The 12,116-nt window shown below is 49.1% G+C and overlaps 1 protein-coding gene across 1 annotated transcript in view; it reads right to left on the bottom strand.

The window, feature by feature from the left end:
• Positions 1 to 5,061: 5,061 nt before the first annotated feature.
• Kcnk13 (potassium two pore domain channel subfamily K member 13) overlaps positions 5,062 to 12,116 on the bottom strand; it is a 92,535-nt gene continuing 85,480 nt past the window's right edge. Inside the window, exon 2 of the mRNA XM_046440677.2 lies at positions 5,062 to 6,828. Within this exon, the coding sequence (XP_046296633.1) occupies positions 5,945 to 6,828 (884 nt within the window). The 3' untranslated portion in view covers positions 5,062 to 5,944. The remainder of the gene's footprint in view (positions 6,829 to 12,116) is intronic.

Genomic DNA, 12,116 nt, shown 5'->3' on the forward strand with positions numbered 1-12,116 from the left:
ACATCTGCCTTCCTAACCCATGATTACAGGAGACCTTATTTGCAAAGTTGAAAGGTGCAATGAAAAGATACACAATTTACAAGAGTTAGATTTGTTAGTGCCTTACATCAGTGGTTCCCAGACTTCAGTGCACATAAAAACGGCCTGCGGGACTTGTTCAAAGGCAGATTGCTGGGTCTGACCCTCCATGTTTCTCAGACTGAGTATGGGACCTGAGAATCTGCACTTCTTACTAGTGCCCAGGTGCTGCTGCTGCTGGCCTGGGGACCACACTCACAGAAGTGGTGCTTCAGATCAATGGCTAAAACCTGCTTAGAACATATGAAGGAAACTGACACCATAGGTGTATGCTCAAGTCATAGCCCAGGCAAGATGTGACGGACGGCACAATCTTCAGAAAGTCTTGTTTTTCTTTTCTCTTTAACTTTTTACTTTGAGATAATTTTAGACTCATAGTCACATTGTAAAAATAGTAGAGTTCCCATATATCCTTTACCCAACTTGCCCTTATGTTAACATCTTACATAAGCACAGAGCAATCAGCAAAACTAAGAAGCTAACCTTGGGCTAACACTATTAGCTAGACGACAAAATTAAGTGGACTTCACTCTCCCCACTTTTTTTAATGTCCTTTTTATGTTTCAGGATCCGACTGAGGATCCCAAATCGCATTTAGTTCCAAGATCTAACTCAAAATGCACTTATTTGTGATGTTTCCTCTGTCTCTTCCGGTCTATAGAAATTTACCAGTCTTATCCTGCATGATCTTGAGCCTCAAAGAGCACTTGTCAGTTGTTCTCTTGAAGGTCCCTCAATTTGGGTTTATCGATGTTTTTGTCATAATTAGACGGAAGTTATGCCTCATGACAAAGCATACCAGACAGATGCAGGGCCCTTCTCACGCAGCTTATGAGAGCACAGGATGCTTGTATGTTCTACTGTGACGTGTACTTTGGTCACTTCGTTAACATGGTGTCTGTCAGAGTTCTCCACTGTTGTTATTTTTCTCTTTGTAGTTACCAAATATTTTAGTGGCAATCGTTTGAGACTAAAAACATCCTGTATTTGTTTAAACTTTTACATCACTAATTTTAGCAATAGTGGATCTTGTTGTGGCAATTATTACTTGAATATTACTTACACACACACACACACACACACTCAGGTCATCATGTGCAAACTGCAAGAAACAAAAAAACCAAGTGAAAATCTTAGAGCCAGCTAGAGAAAAAAGGAACATTACATTTCTCATCAGAAGCCATATAAATCAGAAGACAGGGGTTTAACAGCATTAAAGTGCTGGGGGAAAATTTTGTTTTAACCTGTCAAAACAGAATTATGAATCCATAAAAAGTGTCTTTCAGAAATGGAGAAGAAACAAGGACAATCTCCGACAAACACACACTGAGGGAATTCGTTGCCAGCAACTTTGCCCTACAAGAAATATTAAAGACAGTTCCTTAATATTTTAAAACAATGGGGGAGAAGGAAAAACTCTTCCATGCAGAAGAATTGCAGTTAGTAAACACAGAAGGAGTTAGGAAAATGGAGAATGATCATTAGAGCACAAAGCAAATAACTTCAAGCCTCCTTCTCAAACCACTGTCAACCAGTTCACTCCAGTTAACTTGTACACAGAATAAGATCATTATTTATCCTCTCACTGCAGAAAAGATCAAGGGTACTTTGAAAATCAGTGTCTTCCCATTTCACAATGTGGTTTATGGAGTTCAAAATATTACAATTATGAATGGCTAAGTCTTAAAATCATGAAATGTTGGCAAGATAGAAGATATCGCAAACCACTTCCTATTTTGAACATTTTAATTGGCTCAGCTGATACCAACATGAAAGGACTCTAGAACAGATATAAAGACTGTGGGGTTTTGGTACAAAACGCCCACGGAGACTGAGAGCATTTAGAAATCGAGAAGAACCATTATTGTCACACAGTGAGGGAGGTGCTGGGTGCCAGGGGCAGGAGGAAAGCAAAAGCTTCCCCTTTGGGATGTTTTGTCATTTGTCCCCCCAACCCCATTCCTGTAGCCCAGCAGGTAAGTCAACAGCATCCATTCCTGTGCAGTCCTGGGGGTCCCCAAAGCCTTCCCTGAGGATCGCCTCATTTGATCCTCTCAATGACTTGTGAGGAGCCAGCATTAGCTTTCCACATCAGAGATGCAGAGGGGCTGGGGCTCAGCGGGCTTGACTTGCCCACACTCTCCCCCACTGGATTTCAAGAGCTGTCCTTCACGGTGCACTTGATCTCAGCAGCGGTGCTGTACTGACCTATATGTATTCTGTTGCCCCAAATGTGGGATGTATGCCAGTGATTTGGATGGAATGTGGAACAATTTTAGGGGCCCTCGGGTGTGGAATGAATTAACATTAAATCACTTGGTGAGAAAGTGATTCCCTTTCAATTCTCTTCCAGTCCTTTTGGTTATATTACAGAGAATTCCTCTAATACTGTGTGTCGTTATTACCTGCCTTACACCTTCTAATCTCTCTGGGTGTGGAGGTGGATGTTGTGGGTGTGTGTTATTGTACTGGAGATTGAACCCAGGGATGCTCAACCACTGAGCCATATCCCAGCACTTTTAAAAATTTACGTTGAGACAGGATCTCACCAACTTGCCCAGGCTGGGCTTGAACTTGTGATCCTCTTGCCCCAGCCTCCAGAGTAGCTACGATTACAAATATGTGCCACCACACCAGTTGCTCTCTGTTTTTAATAAAGTGAGAAAAAGCCTAGGTTCAGAGCCTTTTCTAGGATACAGGATCTGGCTAGAATTAGTGACCCACCTTGATCTTCATTTTGTCAATTCTCAAGTTACTATATTTCCCATTTGTGGCAAGTGATAAGAGTCTTTGATTTAGTGTGACTAGGTCCCTTTTCTAAAACAAAACTAATTAAAAACTTGATAAAATGTCGAGAAGACGCAGTAGCATTCAGGCATGGCACAACTTGGGCAAATGGCATGGGACCATGGTCACAAGAGAAACACGAAAGGCCAGGTCACATTTATGCATCTTAGAGAGCTCCGAGGCTGCCCAGCTGTGAGCCCAGCCACGTGTGCAGGATGAGCACCTCCCAGAGGGCAGGTCAATGGGGAGACTCTGGCTCCAACGCACAGGAGCCTGGACACACCACGAAACCCTCTGTGAAGTCACTTTCCTCTCGGCCAGGAAGCTGCCTCCCATGGAGAGGCCAGAGGGTGACAGATCAGAGGACAGAAAAGAGAACCGGTGAGGAGGGCTGGGAGCACACTGAGTGGGGACAAGAGTGACAGGAGAAAACAGAAGCAGATGTTCCTTCTGTATAGGACGTCAGGACTCTCATCGCCCAGGAAGATGCACACGTGTGCACAACACCTGCTTTCTTCCATACTCAGGTATGCACCTGGAGCGATATTAGGGGACTAGTGAGTTCCAGGTTTTGAACTGCAGCTTTGACCGTTACTATCTAGAAATGTCCTTCTTGACCAGTCCATGCCCAAGAGTAACTATAGAGAGACTTCACTAAAGAAGGATTCTTAGTTTTGCAATTTTTTTGTAAGTTCCTCTCATTTTTCCATCCACTCATCCATCTACCATCCATCTTTCCTTCCATCCATCCATCCATCCATCCACCCGTCATAAAACACTGCACTTTTCTTCCTACACTGATTTTCAGATGTGTCCACTAGGGACCCCTGACTCAGAGAAGAGGAGAACAGACTTGCTTTCTGAGACCCTAGGAAGATTCTCGGGAAATGTAAACTCAGTTTAAAAATTTTAGCATAAAAGTGTATGCCAGTTTTGGATCCTACTTATAAAAGTCTATGTGCTTTGATGTAATATCTCTGTAAAATCCTTTGTAAAGCTGACCCTGTCAGATTAACCTCGTTTACACTGCTGTGCCTTGGCTTCCTGGCACAGGGCCAAGATCACTGGTGACTCACACTGAGATGCTTCATGCCATCCCTGGACCAGGAACACGGAGACCTAGAAACCCCTATGGGTCAGGCCCCAGCTGCTGTCAGTGCAGAGCCCAGGCACAGCTTGGTCTGTGCTCAGAGATTCCTGATGAGGGTTCTGCAGCTGCAGCGCCTCTGGGAAGTTCCCCTTTAAGCAAGTGATGATTTAAAATCTCTGCTCTGTAGCCACATAACCCCAAGTTCAAAGTCAATGTTGCCACTTACCAGACTTCTACTATTGTAAAGAAAATAGCTGGTTTTGCAAACTGGTAGAAAAAGCAACTCAGCCTACAGAGGGAGTGGGAGGGAGGATGGGGCTGTGTGGAGTGGCCAAGAACCTAGGTGGCCTGGATTCCTTCCCCACCTGCACACCACCACCCTAAGACCACAGACAGGGAGCAGTCCCTTATGCCCCTGTTTCCTTGGGTTGAAAACAAGCAGGTTGGAGGAGATGGCTGCCAATGGTCCTCCAAGCTCACTAGTGCTCTGCTCAACCTTCCCGTTTCACCAGGCTTTGATTTCCAGCCTGGTATCCCTTACCAGCCCATCTCTCCAGATCACTTCTCAAAGCACAGCGGGTACCCGCTCTTATCTTGTAAAAGCAACAGCTATCAACTGGCATCTCCTGAAGTGTTCTCTGCTGCATCTAGGAAGGTTAAAAGTCTCGTTCCTAGTATGGATTGTTTTTATAAATTATTTTTTTTAGATGCTGATGAACCTTTATTTTATTCATTTATTTGTATGTGGTGCTGAGAATCGAACCCAGTGTCTCACACATGCTAGGCAAGCACTCTACCTCTGAGCCACAGACCCAGGCCCTAGTATGGATGTTTTAACTGCATGGAAGGATAATACAACTAGACCTGCTACAGTCTCAGAAGGCCGAACTGCAACGAGTTAGACAAGAAAAGCCAAATTTCATTATTGGGCCTTGAATGTTTCTCCAGCCAAGACTCTCTAAGAAGATGATCATATCCCTAAGGCCAATTTCCTGTTCCCTTTTTCCCCTGAGTGCAACAAATGTCTATTTAATTAAGCACGTCCCCTCTGCTCTTCACAATGAGGACCCATGGAATCTTAGTTAATAAAATGAGAATTTATTAAATTTTCAGTTCTAATAAATAGTCAGTCATCATCTCTGCAGTGGGCCCCAAGCCCTGGTAAAAATGAAATGATCTAAGTGACCATTCAAAGAGAAAAGGTTAAAGTGTGTTCTTCAGTTACAAAAGTGACTTTCTCTCCTGTCCCCCTCCATCTTGAGGCAGTTTAAACACCTGAAACCAAATTCAGTTTTCTTATCACACTGAGGTCTCAAAGACACCTTAGCCAAACATTCTAGTCTTCAACAGAAAAGGAAAACAAAATAGAAAAACAAAAACAAAAACAAAAAACCCTAAGAAGCGTGCAGAAAGAGTAGACTAGTTATTCTCCCTATTCATGGAACCATTGATAAATCTGCTTGGAAGGATGCCCCGCCCCCAATCCCTCCAAAACAAAAAACCAAACCAAACCACCATAGCCCTGGAACGTTCTGGAACATTCCTTTCCCTTTTCTTGAAGGGGCTAGGTGAGGCAGAGAATGTCTCCTTTCAGTGTTCTAGGGAAAGAACTAGAGTCTTGCAGGTTTTCATTTCTAAATGAAACAGTGGAGGGGGGGGGGGTTGCAGGGAGAATCAGGCTCATAGTCAACCTATTTCCCTTGGGCAGTTAAAACTTGGGAGAAAGATAAGTGACAATACAGTGTCTTCTGTTGCTTCTGTGATTCATTTAGAAAAGATTGGATTTAAACAGGATGGGTAAAGGTAAGGAGTCAGGCATGGGACTTCCAGTCCCCCCAGCCCTGGACGGTGGTTCTTGTTGGGGCCAAGGTCAGATTTCCAAAGGTGGGCCTGGGGGACCGGATGGGAAGGGGCCCGGGGTGGCCGTGGAGGGCCAGCGTCTCCTGCTCCAGTCCCCGCCAGGCCTCGCGCCCGGCAGCGCCCCGTCCTCTACCTGTCCCCGCTGGTCTCTGCCAACCTGTTGTTCATGATGGCGAAGGCGCCCACCCCGCCCGAGAACTCGTCCTCCTGGGACGGCGTGCCGGCCTGGTGCGGGCCGCCGTTGGCCATCTCGGACAGCTGCTTCTGCAGGATGGCCAGCGACACCTTGCTGGAGTCCTTCATGGAGATCATCTCCCCCGAGAGCCGCCGCCCGTCCGTGTCGCTGTCCGCCACGCCGTCCGTCTCGGTGGAGATGTCGCCCGGCGGGTGGCGGACGTTGCCCGGCGTGACCGCGTTCCTGCGCGACCGCGCCAGTCTGCGGTGGCACGGCTGGACGCAGCGGCCGTCCACCTTCCTGAGGATCCAGTTCACCGTCTGCTTGATGAGGATGGAGATGACGTTGAAGAGCGAGTAGATGCAGCACACGCCCGTGAGGATGAAGACGAAGTTGGCCAGGCGGTAGAGGCCCTGGCTCTCGTACTGGGCGCCCTGGCTGCTGACCAGGTCCCCGAAGCCGATGGTGCTGAAGGCCACGAAGCAGAAGTAGAGCGAGTCGAAGTAGCTCCAGCCCTCCATGGGCGCGTACACGGCCGACGCCCCGCAGGACACGAGCACCGAGGCCGAGCACAGGATGAGCATCACGTAGTACACCGAGGGCTTCCAGCCGGCCAGGCTGTCCGCGCCCCGGCCCGCCGCCTTGAGGCTGCCCGCCGGCAGCGCCCCGCGCCTGCGCAGCTGCCGCTGGTGGCACGACCGCATGATGTAGGCGATGACCGTGATCAGCCGCTCCAGGAAGAGGTTGAAGAACAAGATGGTGCTGGCGCAGCCGATGAGGCCGTAGAAGATCAGAAAGATCTTTCCTCCTACGGTCGCCGGAGTGGTCATCCCAAACCCTGAAGGACACAAAAATCAGAGGAGAGAAGGGTGAGAGGGGTCTTGTCTGAGAATGGGGTCAGGGTCTTGGCGTGGATGGCTGGCAGAGGACCCAAAGGAACCCTCTGAGCAAACCGCAGCCTCCTAGCCTTTCTAGGAACCAGCAGGAGAGTGCTGGCCTCCTTTGGAAGAGGCTGAGCTTGGTTCCGAGCACAGAGCTGGGCTGCTGCACATCCAGGCCGGGCAACTGTGCCAGCAGAAAAAGGCACCTCTTGCTCAGGGTGGATACAGCCAGCAAGAAATGGCTTGGTGATGACACTGTGGGCTGGACTTCAGCCCCCTCTCCCCCACTTCGTTAGATGGCCTTGTACAGTAGGAACCTGAACATCCACACCCATCAGGCCTTGTCCCTAGAGATAAGCAAATGTTCACACACAGAAAAGGCTTATGGAGACTCGTCAGAAGTCATTTATTCTACAAACACTTGCAGAGCTGGAGATGGAACTGTGGGCCAGACAGATCTGGCCCCTGCGCTTCAGTGAGCATACACTGTGTGGTGGGTCTTGTGCTGAAGGACTACAGGGCTCTGTGGGAGCTGCTATGAGGACGTCCCATCTCCGGCTTGGGGTTCTGGAAAGATTACACAGGCAGTTAGGCAGACAGGAGAGGGCACGTGTGAGCGCAGGGGATGGTTCCCACAGAGAAACACCAGGCACCAGCAAAGGCAGAAATGAGAAATTTGCTCAGGATTTTCCCATCTTTTAAACAAAGCCCTTTGACTCACACCTTATGTTCTTGGGGTGCTGAGAGAGGCACCGGGTGTTATAGTTCGATGAAATACACAATCTCCCTCTCGCCTTTGCCTCTTGCCATGCTAGTTCCACCTTCTTGACTTTGCTACCTGGGCACACAGGTGTGCAGCTAAGAACAGGCATCGAGTGGGACAATGAGCATGGTTAGGAACAACAGAATCAGAGAGAGGGCGGTGACACGCAGCCCTTCCACTCGTGGCAGCGAGGGCCAGCCCACCTTACTGGAGGGACATGGGCTCCTTCCCACCAGCGACGAAATTCAACACAGAGAAGGCTGCTTTGTGGGGAGGACTGGCATCAGAGCCACCCCGAGTAAAAGCACCATAAAAGCTGAGTACTGAGCATGATCCGGGGCTCAGGTTCTCAGTGGAGTGAAGCCTCCTTCTTTCCATTTGTTTTTACTTCACTTTCAAGTTCAGTGTCCTTGAGCCCATGTTGGGACCCCAAGGACTCACCCTCTGTCCTCTTTCCTGATAACCGCCCCCTACAATCTGTTTCTTTGTCACTACAGCTCCACTGTGGCCGCCTGCGGTGCATCCTGGGGAGTGGCCAGAGTGGATCTGGAAACGTGTGGGCTTCTGGGACGTGACCTCTTGGTCTCCAAGGTCGAGTCCAACGCCCAGATGTGTGCACAGTTTTGCTGTTTTGTTTCTAGCTGAATTCAATTGTCTCTTCTCAGCATCTGAGGAGCTGCATTTGGCTATGAAATGAACAGCATGTGACCAGGAGAATAGAATGACGTGCTGAGCTCAGCTTCTCAGCTGGATGGGGTGACGTGGAATGGACGGGGCAGTCTGATAAGGAAGGACCGAGGGCCAGGGAACAACCCACTGAGGGTCAGTTAGGACCCTTAATGGTAGGGAAAAAAATCAGACCATCATCTCTTCTTTGGAAAATGTTGTTTTCAAAATCAAAGGCCCTTCAGCAACTCTTGCCAGCATGGGCTCTTACTTGCTACGTGTCCTTATTATGTAAAGATGTCCCAGCGGCTCGGGAGGCTGAGACAGGAGGATTGCGAGTTCAAAGCCAGCCTCAGCAATGGCGAGGTGCTAAGCGACTCAGTGAGACCCTGTCTTTAAATAAAACACAAAATAGGGCTGGGGATGTGGCTCAGGAGTCAAGTGCCTCTGAGTTTAATCCCTGGTAATCCCCCCACCCCCAACAAAAAAAAGAGATGTCTATTGGGTTTGCTGCCTTTTTCTCTTGTTAGAATCTTTGATTCTCATCCCCAGGCTCAAGTTGCAGTGAAGTCATGGAGAGCTGAGTCTAATGGCTCAAGGGTCTGGAGTCTCATGGCTGAGCTGAGAGCCCTGTCTCTTTCCACCCAATTCAAAAGAACACTGAGGAGTCAACATGGCGTCCAGTAATTAGTTCCTGATTTTCTGAGGAACTTGGAGCCAGAAAATCTTGCAAATATTCCCCCAACTTGGAAGATGGAGAAACAAAAGAAGACAGGAGCCCCTTGCTGCAAAGCTGGAAGACCAGAGAGGGCTGCTGCTCTAGTCCCCGAGAACAGCAGACCAGGACAAAAAAGGGGAAACCCTCATCCAGGCCATTTTAATAACTCCAGAGGCTGGATAAAGTGAATGGAAACAGGGAAGATTTAGGAGCAGTAAGTGGGGCGCAGGGGCACCTTACGATCTCAGGGACTTGCTCGTGCACCCTGCTCCTGTCTGAGGGAGGACTCAGTCCCTCTGGCCTTGGGAAGCAGAGCCAGGGGAGTTGTTGTGACTTAGCTCCCACCACAGGTGACAGCCATCTTTACTGAGCTCCTGTTGAGCGTGAGGCAGGCCCTGCGCCACTTGTTTGGGCCTCTGCTGTCGTCTGAATGTTTGTGTCTCCCCGAATTCATGTGCTAGGCTCCTCCCCCCACGTGATGAATTAGAAGGAGGTGGTTAGGACACAGGTGGGACCTTCGTGAACACGACCAGTGCCCTCGTTAAAGAGGCCCTGGAGCTCTCTTCTCCTGCCACCCAGGGAGGACTCAACAGGGTGCTTCTCTAGGGAGGTGGCACCTTGATCGCAGGCCTCCCTGCCTCTAGAGCGCTAAGCCCCCAGTCGGTGGTCTTTTGTCACAGAAGTCCTGGTCGACCAAATCAGCCTCACCCTAAGGTGACCTGAACAAGGTCATCAGAGAGCCCAGCATCGGACGGAGCTGGCACAAATGAACTCTACACAATGAGCCACAGAGGGTCAAGGGCCTCGTCCCCCAGGGTCCCCAGGGCAGCTTCGGCACAAATGAACTCTATTCCCTTCAAGCCTGAGTCACTGAGTCTGGGAGCAGCTGAGCCGATTGAGGCCCAGGGATGCATGGGTTTTGTCTGGAGGCCCTGAAGTTCCCTTAACCTACTTCAGACCTGTGTTCATGTGACCACAACCCCCAGGGCAGCTTCTAGGATCAATCCAGGCTCCCCCCTTGTCCTTGGGGCTAGGAAGGAAGCTATCAGGCACTGCCAAGGTGGCAGTCAACCTCCGTGGAACCCTTCATTGAGACCATGAAGAGAAGAACAGGCCTGCAGTCTTCTAGCCTTAGATGTATATGCTGTTTACTAGACAGTCTTTTTCCAAAGTCAATCAAGGTGAAAAGTTTAAAAGCTTTGTATTATGATATTTTCCAAACATAGAAAGTTAGAGAGAATAGTTAAATGTGCCTTCATTTCTCAGGCTTGGCAATTATCAACCTATTGCCAATTGTGTTAGTCAGCTTTCTATCACTGTAACAAAATGCCTGAGAAAAATAATTTATAAGGAGGAAAGGTTTATTTTGGCTCATGGTTTCAGACCATGGACAGTTGGTCTGTTTTTGGGGTGCCTGTCATGATGAGAGTGCTTGGTGGGAGAAGCTGCTCAACCCATGGTGGCCAGGAAGCAAAGGGAAAGAGTAAGGGGCCAAGGTCCTATAACCCTCTTAGGGGGAATCCCCCAGTGAGCTAACTTCCTCCCTCTGGGCCTCATCTGCTAAAGTCTCCACCACTCCCAATAATGCCAGGCCTCCAGCACTTAGGAATTTGGGGGACACCCAGCTCCCCTATCCCAGCCCACTCCTTTATTTGCTATGGTATTTTAAAATGAATCCCAAACAGCATGCCACTCCGTCCATTAATAAAGATGCATCTGTGACTTCCTGGGACCTTGTTTCCCAACATCACCACTAATAAAACCAATGCGAAATCCTTCACGTCCAATAATGCCCAGCCCCTGCTAAAATTTCTCTTTACAGATCACTGGGACGGATCAGGACCCTAACAAGGTCACACTGAGTGTGTCTCTGCTGTCTCTCTGTCTCCCTTCCCATGTTTATGCAATTGATTCGTTGGGTAAATGCATCCTGTAGACTTGGCTTAGATTTTTTTTCTAGGGACAACTGGGGGGTGGGAGGAGAACACCTGTGTGTTATGAACGTGCCCCGTGTGTATCGTCAACTCTCAAATGCTTCTTGGGGACACAGAAAGAGGCCCACACTGTCTGCGAGCGATTTGGCAGAACGTACTTAGAACTATCTACATCCTTTTCTGGTTTTTTGTTCTTAGGAACCCATCCCCCCTAATCAGACACGTGACTGGTTCTGCATGTGGACACCTGCTACGTCTTGACTTTTAATGATAAAAACCTTCTGCAACTGTGACATCAGAGACAGGGCGTGACTCGGGGAAGCAGTTGTGGAAATGGTCCACAGTCACATCCCAAAGCCTCAAAGTGCACCTTCCCTGCAGTGGCCCATCTCCACACGCCACGTTCCAGGGCATGACGTGGCTCCTTCATGTTTCCGCCACCTCTTTCTAGGACTTTCTGTTCACGGCTGCCCAAAACATTTCAACTGCTCTGATAGCCATCGGTTATTCCTTCATCCGACAAATACTTCATGAGGAGGTCCCCGCCAGCCGAGCCATCCCGAGGACACCCTCTGACTCTGCTTCTCTCCACTGAACACCTTCTCCAGTCCCGAGGGCTCTGGACACACAATGCCGTCTGCAGCTAAAGTTCTGTGAGCCTCCTAAAGGCCGATTAAAGGTTTAATATGCAAAGGTCAAGTGTTTGCAGTTGGAACTGACTTCCTCTGGGAAATCGTCACCTTCCGTGTTGGGAGTGCCGGGCTGTGGGGTGCGGGGTGGGGGGAGTGTTGCTGGGGCAGTTGAAGGTGTCAGGGTCTCGGTGTTTCTAGGTTTTAGACACTGTGCATGGCGTGGGGAGAGTCGGTGCTGCCCTCCAGGGAACCCCAGCCAGGAAAGGACACACAAGAATGAAACCTGCACAAGGTAAAACCAGGCCAACGCCTTCCCTGAGTCACTTGCAGATGACATGAAAGATGGAGAACTGCTGTTAAGCTGCAGGGAGGAGGGGAGGTTACACCTCTACTTGTAGCTTAAAAATCAACGAGGGGTGACAAGATCAAAGGAAATAGTGATCACACGGGACAGGGGTGTGAGCTGAGGAGATCACACAGGATGGGGGTGTGAGCTGTGGAGACCATGCAGGACAGAGGTGTGAACTGTGGA

The sequence above is a fragment of the Marmota monax genome, unplaced genomic scaffold (genome assembly GCF_021218885.2).
Source record: "Marmota monax isolate L192 unplaced genomic scaffold, Marmota_monax_Labrador192_F-V1.1 WCK01_AAM20220418_F8-fsc00017, whole genome shotgun sequence".
NCBI classification, from domain to species: Eukaryota; Metazoa; Chordata; class Mammalia; order Rodentia; family Sciuridae; genus Marmota; species Marmota monax.